This window comes from Calonectris borealis, chromosome 6 (assembly GCF_964195595.1).
Source record: "Calonectris borealis chromosome 6, bCalBor7.hap1.2, whole genome shotgun sequence".
Taxonomy (NCBI): domain Eukaryota; kingdom Metazoa; phylum Chordata; class Aves; order Procellariiformes; family Procellariidae; genus Calonectris; species Calonectris borealis.
Genome location: NC_134317.1, coordinates 43,413,089 through 43,435,905, shown reverse-complemented (window position 1 = coordinate 43,435,905; position 22,817 = coordinate 43,413,089). Strand labels below are relative to the sequence as shown.

The window sequence follows — 22,817 nt, the reverse complement described above, 5'->3', positions numbered from 1 at the left end:
CCAATGGTAATTAATTGTTATCTGTTCTCTTTTAAGGATGCTTCAGCTGTAAATGGCGAGGTGGCTGGTTTTAACGTTATATATCATTGTCACCATCAGCATTACTCAACAGCCGTTTTCTCCCTTCCTTTCTTCTTCCTTTTTTTCTTCTCTGCTGTTTTTTCCTCCATATTATCTTCAGACTGGTATCTTTCAGGACTGCCCCTCCATGCACAGTCTCTGGTTGGTGGAGAACGGGTCTCCCCTTCAATACACAAACTCCGGCAGCATCGCCCGCTGGGGCGCACGCAGTCTGCTCCCCTTCCCCAGAACGCCCAAGCCCTCCAGCAGTTAGTGATCCAGCAGCAGCACCAGCAGTTCTTGGAGAAACACAAACAGCAATTCCAGCAACAGCAACTGCACATCAACAAGGTAGGCATGACGCTTTTAAAGTCTTTCTTCCTCATATAGCATCGATACCAACTTTAGGCGACACTATTTCACAGTTTCTTCTGCGGTAATGTATGTGGTCTCCACCTCCATAATCAACTGGCCTTCATCCTTGAACCTCTTTTTCATGATTTTGAGAAATACATCAACAAGGATGTGGACATCCATCACCAAAGCGAGGATCAATACCTGTGTTGCAGACAGGGGAAAGGCAGTACAGTTCAAACTTCTGGCTTTCCAGTAATACTTTTTAAAGTTGTCATTGCTGTTCATCTACATCAGGAGCTTTTGTCAGTTTTGTAGCAGAAAACATAAAATGCTGTCAAGGAATATGGGGAAAATACCTACTGTGTATATGTTCAGTTTGAAAGGGAGAAGGAGCAGTAATATGGATTTGAGAAAAAAATAAAAAGCGAGGGATTTTAGACGTGACAACACCAGAAAATAATTGCAAGTGAAGATACTCAGATTTACTGAAGCATTTTTCATTGGAATTTACCTTTGGAAAGAGAAAAGCTGTTCCCATCTCCAGTCCATATTCTCTTAACTATGGCCCTGTGTAAAGCATTACAGTGTCCTATCCATTTCTTCTCCTGAAAATGAGGACAGTATTGCTGTGCATCCTGCAGAGGTTGTTTTGAAGATCAATTAGATGCGATTCAAAAATTTGAAGAAAGTAAGCACTATGTTTATTATCTCGCTTTCTGTAAATCACTTGGAGAACATTAGGTGACCGTTACAGAGCACCATTCATCAGTGCACAGATTTTGCAATTGCTGCGTAGCCAAAATCATCTGTCTGGGCATCCCAATATTACAACGAAGCTGAAACAAAGCTGCTTTGAGATGATTGCATTGAGTATGCATTAAAAAGACAAAATCTATCCTGATGCTTTAGCCTTTGGGAAGGTAAAACTCACCTTTTACGCGCAAGAGGTCTGATCACAAGTGGTGTGGATGGAGCTGTGATGTTCTATCCCAGCTGAGATTTTCTCCCAGGATTTCACAAGGCACAGTCTGTTGCTAGACTTGCAATATAAAAAGGCTGTTGGGGAAGGGGGAAATCGATCATAATTAGTGTGATTTTTTTTTTTTGACTCTGATTTGTACTGTTTTGAGGCTTCCTAAAGACTTTTCTCAAGGAGTTCCAATGGTGGCTTTCTTTAAGAAACAAGCAAATCCAGTAGTAGGTTTCAAGCTCGGGAGGACAAATTTGATGGCAGGCGGACCTTTCAGATTGCTGCAGTTTAATTTATGGTGGAGGTTTCTCCAAATATTTTCATTGTTCCAGTCCTATGAGAAAATACAACTACCGAAAGCTGGATTAAAAAAAAAAAAAAAAAACACCCACCACACAACCCCAAAAAACTTTGTTTATAGACTCACGCTAAAGCAGGATGATTACACAAGTTACTGACGTCAATCATGTACTTTTGGAGAGCTGCCACCGCGCACCGCGTGTGCCAGCCCCGGACCTCATTCAGCCCCGCACACCAGGGTGGTGGGGAGCTGTTGCTGCCATAGAAATTTCCCTTACCCCCCTCCAAACACACTTCGTGACCAGGATCGTCGGACGCGGGGCGCTAGGTAGGGTTTCTTTGTTAGGAAATAAATGTCAGCTCGGCGGTTTGTTTGTTTGAGGTTTTTAAGGCTTTTCCGTTGCCAACGCTTGTAAGCGTCCAAAGACTTCGCCGTGACGTACCCGCTGAACTCATTCAAACTTTCGCTTGGACCTCCCAGGAGCAGGAGAGCGTGTGCTACCGGAGCCGAGCAAGTCCTCCCGCAGCCCTCTGAATCTCAGCTTTGTTAGAGCTGTGATCTATCGCATCCATAGCAGAGGCAGGCAGGGGGGGAGTGTAATTAAACTGATTGCACAGCGGCGATTTCCCTGTGTTTGATTTATATAAGTAATGAGTTAAAATGGTTTCGGTACTAGCACTGTATGCGTGTGGCAAATTTATCCCATGGGATAGCATCCAAGTGCTGACATGGAAAAAGACTTTTCCCAGACGCACAGATATTTTAAGACCCTCGTGTGTAGGAGAGTAAGGGCACAACTAAAAATAATGTAATAGATTGCTGCCTTTTAATTATTAGCAGAACTGACAGCACTGTCTGTTAAGGTTGTGTTGGATTTCCTGTAAATAATACAAGACTGTCTTCAATTGCTTGTGATTTTTCCGAACTTTAAGATTTTGGCCTTAAACTTTCCCTGTTACGTGTCTACATCAGATTAAATTTTTGAGAAGATTGCAGCCAAAACAAGTCTTGCTGTTTCCAAGGAGGTGACTAAGGAAAAATATGTTGTTTTGCTCCTGATTAAAAATAATCAGAATAATCATCTAGGGGATTCGGCTGTGAAGCCTTTGTGCCCGAGGCTTTGGAGCAGTAACTTGGAATTGGACAAACGAGGACAGGGCGGGTGGCTGGGTAGGGAAGGAGAGTGCAGAGGGATGGGTTGGGTGGGATGGGTCCGAAGGAGGGACAGGGCTCCTTAGGGTGACGGGAGGGGAGTGTGCTCCCCGGGGTGTGATCCCTTCCAGCACAGGCTCTGAAGTCCTTGGTCTACCACTGTCGGCAGCAAATTGGGGATCGCTTGAGCGTAGCGAAAGCACATGGTTCATCCCGTTTAGGGGCAGGCTTGCTGAGAGTGACTCCCTTGGCTCACCACAAGGCTCTGTATGGAAAATGAGGGTCCCAGCCCTGCTCATCTGGTGTTTGTGTTGTCACCTGGTCACATTTGCATCTGCTTTAAGGAGGGGAAAAAACCACACACATAAAAACCCCACAACACCTCCCAAAAATGGGGACGAAAGAGACATGCATGAAGGAAAAGAGCATTATTGAAGTTGCCACACTGAGCACTCAAGCTAGGACGTGGAAGTAGTTAAATTTCCCATGCAAGTCTTGCACGCTTTTTCTTTTTTCACATCTTTTTGATCCAATTTTTGGTAATCAAGTGGTATCTCTTTTACAAGACTCTGAACATAGTACAGAGAAGGTAAGAGTGAGGCTGCTCTCGGGTGGCATGCTGCCTCATTTGTTGTAGAAATTGGAGGACACATAAGGAGTGGAAGAGGGAAAGGGCTAAGGCAGCTTGACGCCGTGGCAGGGAATTGGCTTTCTCCTCTCTGCCTCAGAGCCGTGTCCCACTGAGCGGATCCAGCCAGCGGGCAGCTCGCAGCGGCACGCTCGTCTTCTCCATGCCGTTTGCAGGACAGGGAAATGAAGCTGCTAGCTGCAGAGGTGTGCTTGCACACCTAAAACATGTAACCTTAAAGTCCACCATATCATTTTGAAACCCCCATCCAGTGGGGTTTCATAATCCCGCTCCTGGCTGCGCATTTGATGACATGGAGCAGCTCTGCTCCCTGCCTGCTGTCAAGTCATCGTGAACACAGATGTGCTAATATTTGCAGAGCGCCCACGTGCTCAAGTGATCGCACTGCAAAACCGTATGTAGAAATCAACAACTCTTTCTTCAGAACCAGGGTTTGAGACATTAAATGAGATTCTGGATAAGATACTGAATCACTTATTGCTAATTGAGCTCTGTGCAACTTTTGATCAGCATGAGGCATGTGCCCTAAAATAGTAAATGCTATCCTGAAAATAAAAGCTAAACGTTAACACAGGTGCATGGAAGCGCTGACCTGAAATTACACGGGCAATGTGCGCTCGTGTTTCCCACCTTTTTGCGTGTTTAACAGTCAAACCTCGGGAATGGGTTTTTCCCATGGTCAGAGGAGCTTTGCTGGGTGAGGGGGTTTATTTTGCCATACAATAAATATATGCAGCAATCCCGACATCTTTTCATCTTCAGCAATTACAACTTCTCGGCATTCTTCAGTCTCTTTTAAGATAAAATTCTAGTTTTTTAATATATGAGAGGGAGGAGCCGTAATATGCTCATGGTTCTCTGGCGTTTGGAGGTCAGCATTGGGGGGGTTACTTTTGTCGTTACAGCGAACCAGGTAAAGCAGGGTGCTGTTCTCTGAGCAGACTCCAGGTATTTTGAGTTAAAAGTGTTAGTTTTTCAGCGTGACAGGTCTTGAAGCAGAAATTGCCTTTTTAAAGAGAAATATGCAAGTGAGGTTTCTGTAAATTCTATGCTGGAAAACTCAGCTTTTTACCTTTCCATAGTGAAGACGAGTGTTTTGGCTTTAGTCCCCTGGATGTGTAATTCATGAAAGCTTAGAACAGAATCTCCCTTTTAGCCCTGAATTGTGCTGTTAATCAGATTAACACTGAACTTCTGTGGTCAAATTATGGTTCTTCTGAGTAAACCCCATTTTTAGCACACTCTGGAAAGTGAGGTGTTTCTTCTGCTGTGGCATATATATGGCAACGTATATACGCCAGACTATAGTGCCTCAGCTTGTCTGGTGCAGCAGTGTTGGGTGGATGCATTTTTTAACACCTAGAACTTAACCTTGCTATTTCCTGGTTTTTTTTTCTTTTTTGGAATGCGTTAACTGTTTAGCCTCAATGACTCCTGGAGTAGCTTTTCATATGTAATGTTTAATTTGTAATATTAGAAAAATACAGTGTATTAGGTTGTATTGCACAGCATTCAAGTAGGGCTATTACCCTTTGAACAGGTTAAGGGAAGCCTGTTTCTGAAGCACCCAGACATAACTTTGGATATAGAAGTATTGAAAAAGATCTCCAGAAAACCTCCTTCAACATTCCTGCTAAGCGTCTCGGTTGAATATGAAATGCCGTTCAGCAGGCCGCGAGACGCTTGGCATTCGTGTGCTTGTGCATCGTCACACCTATTACTGCGTAAATGCTGTTAAGTGGTTTTGCCAGGAGCCGTTGTTCTGCAGGGTGTCTGTTGCTACAGGTCTGACGATATGTAGATGTGTACCTGATATAATCAAGCCCACAAGTCCAATTATTTGGGAGAGAGAGGGAAGAAAACAGCTTCTGCTGGTGCCAAGGTGTTTTCTTCTCGCTCCCCCTCCTTTTCCCCTTCAGGCAGTCCCTGTTCTTTGATTCATTACAGTTGGGTCGCTCCTTCTCGTCTAGGCACAGAGACCAGCAGTCCTGTGGTCCTTCCAGCAGGTAAGCTGCCTCAGACAGTTATTTTTTTCCTGCTGTCTCATCACGTCAGGAAAAAAAAAAAAACGAGATTTTTCTAGGCTTCAGCTGCTGCAGAAGGCTCTGCCAACTCCCTCCGTGGCCTATGACCATCATCCCCTATCATCTCTTGTTTCTTCTTAGTCTATAAAAGTTAGAATCCAAGGGATACCTCACTTGGGAAGAGTCATATCGGTAGCCAGAAGAGCAAGGCTTGTGTTATAGTTTCTGAGTAATTAATTCAAGCCCCCAGCAATATGTTTTCTTCTCCGAGCGCTTGTCCACATGCACACCCCCCTGCGGATGCACTCTTGCCTTACGCCTCTCTGCTAGTGCTCTTCTTTCTCTTGAGCATCCCAGCCGCTGTACCCGCTCCACACCGCCTACCTCCCACCTCTCAATTCCTAGCCACATCCTTGACTCAAGACCAACACTTTTTTGGCTGTCTGTCTCAGGATGCTTTTGAGCTGAGCCTTTATCATCTCTTTTTTTCCTCTATTTTTTTTCCTCATTTTCGTCAAAGCTGTGTCTCCAGCTATCCAGAGTTGTTCTCTTTCTTCCCTGAGTTTATCCTTCATCTCGAGAGGGAGGTTTCCACTGGCTTCTGCACAGCATGGCATGGTCAGGGACAAGCCAGTCTGTCGTCCTCCCTTGCTCCCTGGCTTCTTTCTTCCTCTGGTCAGTGGGACATGCTGTGCCATCCCACCGACGCCTGTGTCCCCCACAATGCGGTTCAGGGGGGAGCAGGACTCTGCGTGGTTGATGGTACCAGCACAGAAGAGGCTGAGGCTGGCTGGGTCCTGGCTGGTACCTTCTGCTACTTCACCCCGTTCCCAAAACAGGCAAGTCACTCCACCCCGCTGGGCGTGCACTGCACTTCCCAGGATATAAACTGGATCGTTATCAACAGTAGTGCTGTCTTGACCACCTTCCAGCATATCCCTATCTGCACAAAGTTTTGACCAGCTGTACATATCTGGCAAAGCGGAATGGGGTTTTGGTGTGTTGTCAAGTATGATCTCTTTGAGCTTGTACTACCTATGGATAACCCTGGATGAGTTGTATGGAAATGTGATGATTTATCCTAAACTTTGAAGGTGTGTGTGGTTGTTTTCAGCCTCCAACCTGTATCCTTTGATGCACACCAGTCTGTCCAGCAACACTGAAGTCTCTGAAGGGCATGACTGAGGTATTCCCTCCAGCACAGATGGCCTGTTATTAATCTCATATCTGAAAGCAGGCCCCTCGGTGATTCAAAGTTGTTCTCTACTTTCAGTAACTATTACCATAATGAGCAACACTGGAGAAATGCCACATTCCTGTGTTGGACTCCTAAACTGGAAGAGATCTTGAGAATAGAGCTATCTCAGGTTTTACTTAGTCATGCCAACTTTCATCTCTGTCAGTCTTTGATAAGTGAGGTGATCTGTCATGTTCAGCGTTGAAGGAGCCTTGTCCTTTTAATTGTCCAGGACCAGAAATTTCTTCTGTAACTGCTTGTCATCTTAGGAGAAAGATTCAGAGGTGCACAGCTTCATCAGAGTTGGTCCGTCCAGCTAGGAAGCTTTGCTATGTAGTCCTATGGAAGTTCTTCAGCTCTGCTTCTGCTTCCCAAGGAGCTCTTCAGCCACCTTTTAGACCCAGACGGGTCCCTGTGACACCTGTTGCCTAAAGAAAAAGTGCATTAGTTATATCCTTCTAGAAGCTTCTCAAGCATTTTTCTGTTGGGGACTCTTCATTAGTCTGTGATGAGGAAACAGATGTTTCTAGCCTGTTTAGTAGTGTCTTCAAAGTCTTCGGTGTCCTAAGAACTTACCACTACAGAGGAGGTATCATGAAGAAGTAGATATATCATATCTAGTAGACAAATCAGATGCCAGCTGACCTGAAATTTTACTAGCAAAGAAATGCAGCTTTTTTTTCCTTATGAAGCATTCCACAGAAAAATGATGAATTCTTTGGTTTTCCTTGTATTGTGACCTGACGTTGTTATGATTTTTTTTCCTTTCTGTTCTTTGTATTTCAAAAACATAGATAAGAAGTCTTCCTAGCTGTATCAAGTCTTTTTAAAATGCTTGTGACTAGAGATATATAGTTTCTTCTGTACTGAAGTAGTTAGCTGTCCGAGGCTGGAGAGGCAGTGCCTTTAACAATGTTTTATGGTGGCAGTATGTGATAGCCAGAGGCGACTGTGTTTGAAAATAGAGGAGTAACCCCATTGCAAAGGAAGCTAGAGAACTAATTAAGGGAAGGAGACATTATTTATGGTGCATTGTGTAATTGTTTACTATTGCAGATATATTTGTAAGCATTTTCTTACTTATCTTTATATTCATTCCCTTGCACTTTTATTACCTTTAATTTTCTTAAATTACACGAACACATGTTTATAAAATTGCAAAAATGGAAGATTTGGGGGGAGTTTTAATGGGCCTGGGATGCACATACTCATGTATTATATGAAATATGTTCATAACCAAGTGCTTTCTTTGCAAAATTGTCCTTTAAGAAGAATAGGGTTGCAGCAGCTAGAACAAATGACATACCAAGAGATTCACTTTGTATTAGGAGAACAAACTGAATGTTTGAAATGTCCTTGTCATTGACCGCTTGATCTTTCAACCTTCATTGTAGCATTTTACACATGTGTTTTTCATTTAATTCTTACATTTTTATGGAGTTGGAATAATTTAAAACTTCTCGGGAATTACACTGCTTCTCATTTCCATTAGATTTGACACTGACGTTGCAAGTTATTTTCCCAGCAATTACCTTGCATAGTTCATAAGTTCAAAAGGTATTAAGTTCAAAGCTTGAGACCTTCGATCCAAGCAGAAAAAAAAAGTAGCAGAAGATGGTTTATGATGATTTAATTATCTTTAAAACAGATTATATTCATCAAGCCTAAGAGAGCTTAAAGAAAATTGATGGAAGAACTACCTTAAGCTTAACATGGTTTAGTTATCCAATGTGTATTACAAGTAATGAAACTAAGTCTGCTCTCCTGAAATCCAGGGCTGTGGTCCTGCTTTTTGCCCTGTTCCCTCCTCTTCGGGTCTTCAACTCCACCATCTCACGGTCACTGCAGCCAACACTGCCTCTGTGACTTCCACATCCCCGAATAGTCCTTCCTTATTTGTGAGTGTCAGGTCCAGGAGAGCACCTTCCTTGGTGGCATCTTGATCACCTGTGTCAGGAATTCGTCATCAATGCGCTCAGATCTCCTAGATTGCTTGAGCCCTGCTGTCTTGTCCTTCCAGCAGATAGCAGGGTGGTTAAAGTCCCCCATGAAGACCGGAGCCTGTGAATGTGAGGCTTCTTCCAGGTGTTTGAAGGAGGCCTCATCTACTACTTCTGCCTGATCTGGATGTCTACAGCAGTCTACAACAGCACTCATCTTGGTCTGCCCACTTATCTTGACATTTAAGCTCTTGACTGACTCCAGACGTGCCAAGGCACAGAGCTCCATGCGTTCCTGCTTCTCCCTCACACAAAGGGCAACTCCCTCTTCTCACCTTCCCGGCCTGCCCTTCCTAAAAACCCTGTATCCCTCCATCACAGCACTCCGGTCATGTGAGCTATCCCACCACGTCCCCGCGGTCCCAGGGAGGTCATAGCCCTGTAACTGCACACAGGCTTCTAATCCTCCTGTTTGGTCCCCATGCTGCGTGCACGAGTGTAGAGGCGTTTCAGAGAGACGCTCAAGCGTGCCGCTTCCCAGGACGGGCTTGAGACCTTCCCCGTCAGCCTCTTCTGCAGGTGCCTCCCTCTTCACATGCCTGTGCTCAAAGGCATGCCACTTCAGGACGTTTTTGTGGATTGCCGTGTCCTTTCTGCTCTCACCACCCCAGACCCTTGGCCTACCCTGTTCCCAGCCTCCTCAGCTGCTTGTTGAGGAACCACTCCCTCCCCTCTTGTTTCTGGTTTAAAGCTCTGACTACCAGGCTTGCCAGCCTGTTGGCAAAGGTACTTTTCCCTGGTTTAGTCAGGTGGATCCCACCTCTTCCAAGAAACTGTTGACTCTCAAAGATGGTTCCATGGTTTTAGAAACCAAAACCCTCTTGCCAACAGCAGCCGGTTGTTGATCAGTACAAAAATATCGGCTCTTGTCAGTAAGAGGGGTGGGCCGCACCCCTCATCTCTACTGGGGGGCCACGTGAACCCCAGAGGGTCTTGCCTTAAGCTTCTAAGGCAAGATAATGCCCTTCTGCATGTCTTGCTCCTCTCAGGAGTCGAGACGTCCGAAACGCAGTAATCCACAAAGTGCTGGAAAGCCGTGGCCCTGCGTCCCGGTCTTTGCAATGCTCCGTTTTTAAAAGTTTTGAGCCCCAGTTATTTGAGATCCTCTGCTGTAGCAATGAGGAACCTCTTGTCATCCTTGCTATGATACTTGCAGGCAATTAATCCTTTATATTATCTTTGTCTGCCTAAATCTGCTTTGCATAGGTTTCCTTAAGTTACATAGTAGAGCGTCTCTTCCTACATTTAGAGAAAAAGGCTTAGTTTCAGGTTTGAGCCACTGTTCTTCAAAGAGCAAGTTACTTACAAGTAGTCACTCCTTCTGCATGTGTTCAATAACCGTGTTTTGATTTAGCTTTATTAGATTTAAAATCAATATTGCTTTTCATACCAATGACCTAATCCTTATTAAAGCTCTGCCCTGACAACTTTCAAAGTTCAGCGGTTTCTTTATAAGCCTATGAAACGGGTACAGCCTGAGCTCTTTTAAAGAAAGGAAATTGATTTATTTACCTATGCTGGATTTAAAAACAGCTCACTTTTTTTTGTTGTTGTTGTTGTTCCACATAAAAATCATGAGCAGTCTGAGAGGGAGAACTGTGAATTTTATCTCGCCAATGAACTTTCAAAAAGTCTGAGCCTGTGTGAATTATAGTGAAAATTATATTGTTCCCTTTGTTTTAGCAGCTGCTTTCAGAGAATTTCGCTACTCTAGTTAGGAAGATCTGGTTAGAATGATGCTGCTCTTGCAGTTTGCTTCCGTACAGGTGCTGTAAGCTGGGCGTCCTCAGTTCCCTCCTAACTAATTTCGTGAGAGTGCAAGTTTCAGAGGAATCTTGCTAAGACGGCTCTCACTTTACAGATAAAATTCAGGGGGTAATTCAAGAAGAACCTGGGCAAACAAGGTAGCAGAAACCCTCTTAGAGGGTTTGTGTCTCTCTTACTTTTTTCCAGAATTTAATTGCCAAATGTATTGATGGTTTTTCTCCTGCGTGGGTTTGTGAATGGAGTAGCATCCATAGGTATGCGGGCACAAGAGGCTCATATTTCTTCAGAGGGAAAATCAAGTGCAAAATGAAGGGGCTGTCATTACTTGGGACACAGGATTTCATAGTGCCTAATGCCAAGGTTGACCTGACCTTTCCCTCGAGTGGTTGTTTTGGACCTAGTTTATAAGATAAAAGCTGTAATTCACAATTGCTGTTTTCATTAAACTGGTTCCTTGAGGAGAACAGAGTGAACTTCACTTGTGATGAGTTACATTTATTTATCGGTTAACCTCTGGGTTGTTTTCAGATTATATCAAAACCCAACGAACCAGCTCGCCAGCATGAAAGCCACCCTGAGGAGACAGAAGAAGAGTTACGGGAACACCAAGCCCTTTTGGAGGAGCCATACAGCGACAGAGTCGCAAGCCAAAAGGAGGGCCCAGGGCTGGCCAACATGGTGCAAGTGAAGCAAGAACCCATCGAGAGTGATGAAGAGGAAGCAGAGCCACAGCAGGAGCTGGAGTCTGGGCAGAGGCAGGCTGAGCAGGAGCTGCTCTTCCGTCAGGTGAGCTCACAAAATACCAAGTTTGGGACTTGATTCTTTGTAGAAGATCGTTTGGTTCTTGGTAGTCACCTTATACTACTCTAAGGGGGAGAAGCTAGGGGGAACCAGCTATTGAGGATTTGCTACCTAAAAAAACCTGCAGGTAAAATCAGTGCCATCCTTCTCTGGAGTCACTGTGTCAACTCAGAAGTCCCAGGAGGGAGAATCTGGGTCATTAGCACAACACGCAGTCAATGTGTTTTCAGCCACTGAACCACTTTCTGTTTATTTCTTTGGGAAGACAAAAATGTGTCTTAACATTTTTTGAGCACTAAATACTAGCAGAGGATTTTATGTTTTAAAACAAATTGACTGCCCCAGAGAAGGGCTGGATAAGGGAACGAAGGAGGGGGTTCCTTCTTCAGAACTGGAGATCCCAGAGGTTGCAACTGTGCTCCCTTTTGAGGCTAAACACCAGAGGCTTGTGGATTGCAAGTAATAAATCCAATAACAATGTAGCATAGCATAATCTTCCCAATTACATGGCAGTCTCCCAAAAGCTGCCTGTTGTGGTAGCAGTAATGAAGGTGAGAAGGTTGCAGTTCTCTTAAGGCATCAGTGCTCTGCTCATCCTTGCAGCCCTTAGCGCTCAGCATCTGACTATACCTACAGCCATGTGTAACCCCCGCACGGGATCTGCAGCCAAGAGCAGATTGCTGTAGCCATGCCAGGGTGTAGCTCTCTGAGTAAATCCACAGCCCTTGGCTAGGGAAAGCGGACTTGTGCCAGGTTTGCAGTTGCAATGTCTGTGAACCAGGTGCAAATTGGTTGCTCCCTGTAGTCATTTGCATCTCGCTGCTCGCTGATGTCTTCCTAGCACTGCGGAGCTGACTCGCCTGTCCCATACGAATGTTGCTCAGAGGCTACGTTTTCGGTTCCTTATTGAGCAGCGTTATCTTCATAACAGCGCTGCCTTGAAGGATTAATGCCGTTGGCAACCATGCTTGTACAAAGTGTTATTTGGTTTATACAGTCACATCTGAGCCTCATTGTCTTTGTAAATAAATAAATAAATAAAATGTAACATGCTGCTAATGATGAACCACGATGGTACCGCTCCTCTGAAAGTGCAGCCCTCCTGCCCCAGTCCTGAATGCATGATCACACCTGAGGAGTCCTAAAAATATTATGTCCTTTGCAATTATTTTGCCTCAAAGAGGCGAGGGAATAAATAGAGGAAACGGGAAGGTGGTTAGACTGTGGTTGGAGTGTGGCAAGCTGGAACAGCCATCCCTGCGGACCAAGGGCCCGTCCACCTGATGGTGTGGCTGCAGAGAGGACCAGCTCAGTTGAAAACTCCCTCTCCTGCTTGGGGTCTGGTTGAGCCGGACTTACTCCCTGGTCTGGTGCATCACACTGTTAAATGCACCAGTGCAGCGGGGTGGGGGCACAGGGGGAGGAAGACGTGGCCAGTCCCAGGGAGAGGATGGAGCTGCTTCTGCTGATGACCCTGCTAGCATGCACCAGCTTCAGGGCTGTGGTTTGAACGTGCTGTGCTTGCCTGGCTTTGCTCTGGAAATGCACACATCTTCATTTGCTGCATGTGCGTGCGTCCGCTGATTCGTCAGGGAAAGGAATCCAAGCCTGCGAACCTTAAAAATCCTTAAAAACCCTTTTATGAAGGCACCACGCAGACTTTCAGCAACTACCTGCTTCTTTTCCCTGCAGCAAGCCCTTCTGTTGGAGCAGCAACGTATTCACCAGCTGAGAAACTACCAGGCGTCGCTGGAGGCAGCTGGCATGCCCGTCTCTTTCGGAGGGCATCGTCCTCTGTCCCGTGCACAGTCCTCACCTGCCTCGGCCACCTTCCCGATGTCCGTACAGGAGCCACCCACTAAGCCGAGGTTCACAACAGGTAACGTTTTGGGGCACTGGAGACTGAAGCAGTGGGACTGTGGTTACCGTTTTGCCTTATATTGTCCATGCAAAGCCATCTGGTTGGGGTCTCCATACCATCCTGTCCTCTTCAAGGATAAGATTCGGTCGTCTTGCACCCTGTTGTCCTGCTTGTCTCTTCCCCAGAGGGACAGACACCCTAAAGTCCAGACAGAAAATAACTTGCAAAAATCAGTAGAAGTGTAACACAGTACTTTAATTATGTATCTCCAGGAAAAAAAAAAGGACAAGTCATATGCTGTGACAAGGCTGATTTAGATGCAAGGCGGAGAGAGGCAATGTATTGAAAAAAGACAGCATGCCAAACGCAGTATCTGTTGGCTGTATTTTCTGCTCCTTCTCCAGTCCCTGCACAATCTCATGCCATAAGTTACCCACCCCGGGCTCTGTGCCAGCCTACCCCTCCTTCTGAAACACAATCTCTGCCCAGGAGTCTCTGCCTGTAGGTTAGGAAAAGTGAGGTGGGTCCATTATTTCAAGTCGTCAGGGTGCAGAAACGGGCCGAAGAGTGTTTTCTTACCTGTTGGGCCTTCATCTCGAAGGAAAATTATGAGTGCAGTTCTAGTGAAAACCAGAAATGCAAAAAAAGGTGTTAATCTCCCCACAAAGGTTAAAGGCGAAAAATAATTGTTCTTCTTAAATCCCAACAACCAACTTTTTTCCACCAAAATCCTTTCTGTCTATTCAGTAGCCTTAGTAACAGATGAAAGTTAATGTATGTGCAACTTTTCGAGCCCTGTATTGGGTGATTAGGCGGACTTATTTTGAAGTCCGCCTTCTTCCCCAAATGTCAAGCTCTATTTTGTGAATGAACATTTTGCAGTATCGTGTGCCCTGGGAAAAGGAAGGGGAAAAAAAAATCCAGAACGCCCAAATAAGAGCGACTCATGATTTTGTTTCTCTTTCACTTACCCATTTATTCTTATTTAACCCACACTTTTTGCATCATTAAAATCGGCACTGTGAATTGGGTTTATTTTCAAACACTGATGGTATAGTAATAGTGATATGTTAAATATGACTTTGTTCTCCAGGTGCTGGCTGCAGGGTGGGAAGCATGTGCGATCAGCTCTGTAAAAGCCCAAACAGTATCCCATTTTTGCAAATCAGCCCTTCTAGTTGTTATTAATATTGAATTTCAGCAAAACTGCATTTGTAATGCAACCAGTTATAGCAAGATTATTCTAGATTTTGGCTTTTGCCAAGAATACAAAGAAGGGTAGTCCCCTGGCTCACGGTCAAACCAGATGAAACGAGCATCTAAGACACTTAGACCCAAGCCTTGGTGCTTTAAAAACAAGGAAGCCTGGCCCTACTTTAAGAGATTATTCATTCCTTCTCTTTCTTCCTTTCTTCTCCTCCGGTATTTAAGTTGCCTTGTCAATCACGTGCAAGGCTTTGAACATACAATAACATTTCCTACCAGAGGATATAAGTTTGACTCAGATATGTGCCTCTAAATTTAATTTAAAATTACAGGTAACAGTAAGAATGCAGATTTTGAGAATGTGCTGCTTTGAAAAGACACTTTTACAATGTTATGATTTGTTTTCCTTGGAGGCAGGGTTTAAAAACAAAAAGGTGGCTTAAAATAAGAGATGGAGTATCACATTGCTTTTATATAGCACCAGACAATCCAGTGCGATGATATGAAGAATGCTTAGTGTATTTCACCTGTTAAATACACTTTTCACGGCATTCATCGGTAGTAAGACTCCAAGGGCTTGATTTTTCCATTGCCTTCTGTCTCGTGCAGTTCTCTACATTTACGCTAGGTGAATGGAGGAGGAAAAATACAATAAAATGCTGTCAAGGGAGGAAGTGTTGGGCATTCACTGGCACTAATAAAGGTGCAAAGCATAAAAGGTGAGACCTTTATACTAGTCCTATAACTAATACTTCACCTCACATAAAAGGTGAAGGACTAGTTTAATTAACCATCACTATCTGCTTAACAGTGGCAGGAAAAAAAGAGGCTACTACTACGGGCGTGCAAGCACAGAAGGGAAAGGCAGGCATTTCAGCTGTTGAGCATGTGTGTGCGAGTTAGATTGCTAATGTTTTCTTGAAGTTGTCCACGGTGTGTCGGAGATTGTTTTTTAAGGTGGATACTAAAGCTTAATCACTAGGATTGAACTATTCTTTGAAAGGCAGGAAATTAGTGTCTTGGATATTTTTCAAAGCAAGCAGTGCTGAAGTGCATCAGGCTTCTTTTTCACTAGGAAAATCCATCTGTTTGATAAGTGACTGCTTTGGAGACTGATCCTAAAATGACTATGTGCTTTGGATTTCAGAGAAATTAAGATTTGAATTGTTGTGATCATTTTGTGAGAGGGATGGAAAAAAACAAACCTCATTCAATGGCCCTAATGAAGCCAACCGTGGTCGCTCTAGAGACAAATGTGGTTCTTAAGAGATCGGTTTTTGTCCAACAGACAAAGGATTTGTTCATCATTTTCATGTTCAAGATATCATATAGAAAACGCTAATGGTTTCTCTGGACAGAATTAGGACCAGACAGCTAGAAATTCTGGGTTTTACATATAATTTATTTTCCTGTCTCTATCAGTGACCAGTACCTGAGACTTCAAAGGTATAGGGAAAGAACAACATAATACACCTCTCAAACATGATGTGCATTACTCCACATGAAAGTGAAAACAGTGCCCTTCCTGACTTCTTCAAGCAATCAGTTTTATGTCCCAAAGCATGACATTTAATTTTCCTTCCTACTAGCATATAAAAGAAAGCTAGTCCTTGAACTTGCCCTCGCTAGCACAAGTAGCCCCCTTGACTTTAATGAATACTTCTGCATGCACTGTTCTACACACTTGAATAAGACTTCTCAGGTTAGGCCATTAATTTGCATAGCTCCAATTATCCAGTCTCTGATCTCCTGTAAAAATGGTTCCACAAATTATTCTGATGTTCTGCATTAAAGTATTTTTCATTTCTGATGAAGGCATTTATTCTCTCCTGTGCAGAGCAATACAATTATCTGAACCTCAAATCATATGTTTGTTCTGCCAAGAAAAGCGAGTTGGTTATGCTTTAGTGCTGACCTTTAAAAGTGATTGTTCTCATGTCTTAAAGAGTATTGCTTCCAGCACCACTTAATTTAACTTGTAATGGCCAATGTAGTTTTGTATTTTAAGCTTAAATTGCTAAGCTTTCCTTTGTGTGTGTGTGTCTTCATCTGAGTGTCCCCAACCACAGGAAGGAACTTGGAACAGTTCCCTTTTTTCCAGTGGTTTAGTTGTTAAAAAAGAGAAATGTTGAGTGACGTGTGATTACGGTACGGAAGAACTTCATTGAGACACTACTGTTATCATTGAATCATTGGGAAAGGAGAAACTTTAGAAATCCACCAAATTCTATAAACCCCACTGTAGTCTCCGTTAACAAATAGAGATGAGCAGGCGTCCTACCACCCTCTTTTCTGAAAACCTTTTCTTTAACCCCCTCATCTACCTACGTTGAATAGGCTGAGTTACCAAAACCCATTTTAGACGTATATATGTATTTTAAACACGTGTAGCTTTCCAGCGCTTGCGGATGCAGGTTTGTGTGTCTGGGGATCTCGCCCATGGCTACCTGCGTTTGCTCTCTTAGCTGGCACCGAGTAGGATGAGCTGATAAATACCACTGCCTACTGCCTCCAAAAAACTGGGAGATACCTGGCAGATCTGCTGCACTGTAGGAAGACAAGGGAAGAACAGAAGAATATAAGGTCAATGCAAAAAGCTGTTTTTTCATTTGCATTCATCTTTGGTTTGAATCTGTGTTGGCTTCTGCCCTACCAGGCTCTAGGGTTACCCAGGTACAAAATAGAGAACAAGACAGAGCCTTTTAATCTGGCTAGGAATTGCTTTACCTATGTACCTGGAGTTGCGTCTTGGTAGTTTTTCAGGAGTTACTATTTAAAGCTTGAAGACTTGGGGAAAACACCCTTTAAAAAGAAACTTGCAACACATTCGCATATCAGCTATTTAAATGGTCTTAGACTCCTTCCAACTTTGCAGTGCAATCAGTATAATTCACTGTCAGGTTGGGCCCAGCTCCCAAGTAGCGAAAAGATTTGTTAAAGCAATAGCATTAAGCATCGTCTGGGAATCCAGGAGGTGAGCAAGAAAAGGCTGCTTAAAAAAACACTGCTTGAAAATGCTTGATATTTTTTCCACAAACTGATGAAGGTATGGCATGAACTAGCCTCAGATTTATCTCCAGGTTGGAGTGTTCTTTGCAAATGAGGTGCAGCTTCTTCATCATAGCTTCCCTATGTTCTATTTTACTTTTCCGTTAGAGAATTCTGTGATGCACTCTCCTGCCTGTGCTCCATGCAGTGTGGTTTCTCGTTGCCCTTCTCTTTGGCCATTACCTGAATGCCTCAGTTGCACCATCTTTTAGTCCTTGGTCTCTAAGGTCAGTGCCCTCAGAAGGTGCAGTCCTGGCCCCACCGACGCCAGCAGCAGAGTGCCTGTGGACTGAAGGGAGCCAGGGTTGCACCCAGGCAGGTCAGCAGCTATCTGATGAATGACTTGCTGCTTGTACTTCTTTTTGTTTAAATTCAAGGCTAGTTGTTGACTGTGAATATATATGTTGAATGGATACGCATGCAGCTTTTGGCTTTAAATCTATAAAGCCTAGTTGTAGTCCCTGTAGATGTGTCTGGAAATCAGAGAAGGCAGAACCACTTTACTTTCTTTAATATGAATGATTTAGCCAAACCTAGTGCAGTCCCGTAGGGTCTAGGAGGACATCTGCATGAGGTTCTTTTGGGTAACATATACTTTGTCAAAATGCATCATGTCCCCTGAAGATGAGTTTCCTTCAAAAATAAATTAACCTGAGGCGAGGTTACCGCAGACCTTGCACCAGTTTAAATGAACTCAGACTGGGGAGTTCTCATGGACAGCCAGTCTTAGCATTGGGCTACAGCTTCTTCTCGGTTGACATTTACAGTGCTTGCCTTTGCCCAGCAGCTCCATTAGGAGCTGTGAATCAAATGTGGGAGACCTCTACAGAGCTTTGCAGCACGATCTGATTTAACTGAACTTTGGCTAACCCAAAGGCAGTCAATTAACCAGTGCTCTGTTCTCTTCCTAGAACTGAATGTGGTTTGGGTTTTGTTGCTTTTTTTTCTTTGCATTCACCTACAGCGAAGCGAGGAACTGCCAGATACCTCCCCTAAGGCTGAATACCTGAAAGTGTCAGTGCCAGGGTTTGCCTCAGAGGGGAAAGCCAAATTTTTCAGTGGCAGAACATGCCTACACTTAGTCGAAAGGTGTGATTGCAGCTCGAGCCAAGCTTGGGTACATGCAGCAGCACGGCGCTCAGCTCCAGGCTACGTGTCCATGTATGTTCTCAGAGTCTGGTTTCTTAACCAGCCCCTTTGAACTCCATGCAGTTGCGGATTGTGCTGTTTATCAGTGCTTGAACTGGCTACATGAAAGCTCCTTGAGCTGTGTTCACGCCACCCGCTGCAGCATAGGTGTGCTTGTCTGGGATTTCAGAGGAACGGTATCGGTTGGAGCGCAGACCCTTTAACATCGGGATCTGGGAATAGCTCCTGCCTTCGCTACTCATTCAAAGGCTTTGGATTCTCGTCAAGACTTTTGATTTGCAAATTTATACTGTGCTCTCAGACAGATATTTTCTTGCAAGAAACCTTACTCCTTGGGGAAAAAAAAAATCCAACCCCTTTTGTTCTGTTCTCTGGAGGTTCTGGCTGAAAGGAACGGTAGATTTAAACATTTGAGTGTGTCTCTTGCTTAAGTGAAAAAAAGGTCTTTTGTCCCTGGGACTGCATAGCTGTGGAGGACCTGCTGTTTTCCTCCAGTGGAACATTGGCTATGAAATCATAACTCCCCTTCCAAAAACGTACCCGGGCAACTCTGGAGCATGAATCAAAGTCTCCTACCCTGTTGTCATGCCGTAAATACTTGGTAATGCAAGGGGATTTAGCTGCCTGACTGCCACATTCAACTGAAACAACACTGCTAAATACCTACATATAGTGCTGAATAATTATGCCCAAGCGTGTGCTAATAGCCTTAATTAGCATGTTGTCAAATAATGTTGATGCAAAAGACTTCAGCACAAACTATTTTATGAAACGTAGTGCCTGTTAATGACTTACTCCTTCTGGTTTTTAATCCCAAGCCCTAGAGTCGTTTTAGCAGCAATTATAAAAGTACCCAGTAGAAAATTTGCAAGTCAGTCCCCTCCTAGGTCATGTTCCTGTGCCGGCACCTCGGTACTCATACTGATGCTTTCGGTTGTCACCTCCATCTGTGACTCTCACAACTTCAGCCTGCAGAGATGTTGGTGACTAATTTCTTTTCCATAACCACTGAGGATTTCCAGAGGAAGGGATTGTTGCAGGTTTGGTGCTGTCTCAAAGCAGCATCTTGGATTTTCATTTCTTACAGCTCTGTGGCTCCTGGTAAAACACACAGTCTTTGTCTAGAAGTGTTCAGTTGAATGTAAAGTACTGTAGTTAAAAAAAAAAAAAGGGGGTTTTCCATATATCTGGCAATCTTTTTTTTTTTTTTTAACTGAGAGCAATTTTGTAACCTCTGCTGCAGGCCTTGTATATGACACCTTGATGCTGAAACACCAGTGTACCTGTGGAAACACAAACAGCCACCCAGAGCATGCGGGGAGGATCCAGAGCATCTGGTCCCGGCTCCAGGAGACGGGTCTCCGTGGCAAGTGTGAGGTAATAGAAATACCAGCAAAGGGGGAGGAGATGAGGCGGTGGACCTGGGAGAAAGGGAGAATTTGGATTTGTGTGGCTGATTCGGCTGCTGGATTATGAGCATTTTGGGGGGTTGATTTCTCATCTGGATGATAGCGTACGTACCGAACCTGCAGCTCGGGCTGTTGATCGCTAGCTGGATGTGCAAACTTTATACTGCATTCTGGCTTGAGATTTTTATAGCTCCAGCTGTTGGCAATGTTTTGCCATATGTGGACTAAATTTAATCCGTTCCTAGATGACTGCTTATGCTTGTGTGTGTGCGCGTCTGTCAGGAGTACTTTTCTAGCGATCTGATTTCATTGCGTTGTGATGACTGTTAGAAATTTCATGAAACGTTGGAGAATGCTCTTGCCTGATGTTGCAGTGAAGCCACTTCTGTAATTTTCGGTCTTATTCCCTGTAAACTGGAAGTCCCTACCAAGCGTTGGATTTTGAAGCAGCCAAAGATAAGAGCAAGATATGAAGTAACCGTGTTATTTGTTATCACTCCAATCATAACAACAAAAGCTGTGGAGCAACAAGTTTGTATTTCTGTGGTTTAATAACTTTTTTAATACTCTTTGATAAGTAATGGTCAACCTATAGTTAAGATACAGTAAAAAGAATGAGGGTAGGAGGACGTAACTAAGCACTATTCCGTCACAAGAGGTTAGATTAATGGCATTGGACATACATGTCTTAAAAGCAAGGCAAACTAAGATAAAAGCTTAGATACTGAAATAAAAAGACTAATGATTAATAATGGTGATTAATAATTGTTATTCATAACTAGTAGCAGTGATGATAAATTAATGGTAGCGTGTGTTCATCGGTTCTTTGAGCATCTGAGGGGACTGAATCACACAGTATATTTGAGTTATGTCAGCATCTGGCTAGAAATATTTTCTGAGCAATCGGAAGAGACATCCACGTGGTGGCAGCATTGCCGTTAGCTAAAGTTCCCCATTGTATCCTTATTTATCCCTGAAGAGAGCAAGGAAGAACTTCAAACCTGTTTCTGTCTACGGAGACCCATTTAATTTAATTTTGGGATTATTATTTGGGACGCCCCCCCGCCCCAAAAAAAAAGTAAAGTACCCCACTGCTGTCTAGCTCCTCTGTTTAGAAGCAGGAGTTAAATCGTGCAGTGTTAATTGCCTTGCCTCCTAGATTTGTGCTACAGATGTTCTCTAATGTGTGAAGTTCTTCATTGTACGATCCCAGGTTATTTTCCTTCATTTGGTATTTTCGGTTGCTCTCACGATTGGAGTTGTTCTTGATGTTCACCTGCTTTCCACCTGTGTTTCCCTTCTGACCATTCAGCCTCATCTTGACTCTTCCTTTTTCAGAAAACAGTAAATATGTGATATTAGCTTTCTGCCTTAATTGCAGTGTTTTCTTTGATGGCTTTCTTCAAGGTCTGACCTCCATTTCAGGATAACCAGCTCCTCCAATTGCACTTGCTTCTCTCTCTAGTTAGCTTTCCTTTATCCCCACCGTCTCCTAATCCTGCCCAGACCTGCGTTAAAGTTTCCTTCTTTATCTTAATTTTTCTGAAGGGCTTGATGGGCACAACCTTTCCCTGTTTCTCCATCTCCTTCCTACCTCCACACTTCACTCTTCTGTGCTTGATAGGGTTTTTCTGGAGCCACACTCATTCACTTTCCGCTGTCCTTGACCGATGTAATTCCTTCCCGCATTGCAAAGCCATTTGGTCGCTTCCTTGCCCTTCAGAGTCTTTCTGAAACTCCTCAGTTGGAACCTGTCTATCAGTGAGAGAGTGGAGGACCATATAGGATTTCCCTTCAGTGAAGATTACCTCCACATCAGGTGCACTTGCACGGCAAGGGGGCAGCTTTTTGGACACAAGTGATCTGCTAGGTTGGAGCACGGGCGTGAGCTGTTGGCGTTGCCTGGGACAATGGACTTGTCTCCTTACCGCAAGGACAGGAATGTTGTAGACTTAACATGTAGAAAGCTTTATTCTGTGGGACATGATCGATTTAAAAGGAATTTTGAAGTCTGGCCTAATAATTATGATTACTTTTAATAATTACATTACTTTTTCAAATCCCTGTTGCCTATGCCAAAGCTCCATGCAGGACAGCATGAGCTGTGCCCTCTATCCCCACCCACAGTAGTGTGCGTGTGATGTGCGAACTCTAACGGAGCTCTTTATATGAGGATGGTGACACTTACTACCGATGTAGCCTGCTACGTATCTACAATTTTTTTTTATGGATTAGAACTGCTCTATCTGCATAGCAGCCCTACAGGCACTCGGAAAGAGGTGAATATTTTCAGAATTAGTAGTAGGTCTGCAGCGAGTCAGCAGCAACACCTGGATTATAGCACTCAGAAATTTGCCAGGCTGTACACTTAATTTTTTGCTAAGCTCCTGTTTTCTTCTATTTTTTTTTTTTTTTGCTGGTCTTGCTGATGGACACATCTGTGCACTCTCATTTATATCTTCCCTGTTGCACGTCTGTTGTCCTGTGCCTCAGACATTATGAGCCAATTAAGTAAGCCCAAGGACGTGATGTGAAAATTGTTTGTGATTATGTAGTGTAATCCATTTCTTAAAACTCATATTTGTAAAAGGACGGTTTGAACTTCGACATTTCCTTATTCTCACGTTTCCCCTTCCTTCCTTAACAGCCCTTTGCTCTGGTCCGGGTGTGGGTATAGTTTGATTCTGTTGGTTGCAAGTAGTTGCTCGACACAGATTAAAAACACAGCACCCTGCGTAGTAAATAATCCCGTACTCACTGTGTGGGATCAGACAAGACTCCGCTGGATTCCTGTCCTCTTCCAGAAGGAGTTTAACAGCTCTCGTT

General features: G+C 43.9%; 1 protein-coding gene across 10 annotated transcripts in view; it reads left to right on the top strand.

The window, feature by feature from the left end:
* The window catches only part of HDAC4 (histone deacetylase 4), a 257,588-nt gene that overhangs the window by 189,014 nt on the left and 45,757 nt on the right, over positions 1 to 22,817 (top strand). For 8 of the 10 annotated variants that reach the window (XM_075153822.1, XM_075153820.1, XM_075153821.1 and 5 more), the window contains 4 exons: positions 182 to 411; positions 11,046 to 11,303; positions 13,011 to 13,197; positions 19,826 to 19,959. In XM_075153822.1, coding sequence (XP_075009923.1) covers positions 182 to 411; positions 11,046 to 11,303; positions 13,011 to 13,197; positions 19,826 to 19,959 — 809 coding nt within the window. The remainder of the gene's footprint in view (positions 1 to 181; positions 412 to 11,045; positions 11,304 to 13,010; positions 13,198 to 19,825; positions 19,960 to 22,817) is intronic. The other 2 variants (XM_075153823.1, XM_075153824.1) reach the window with 1 other exon arrangement.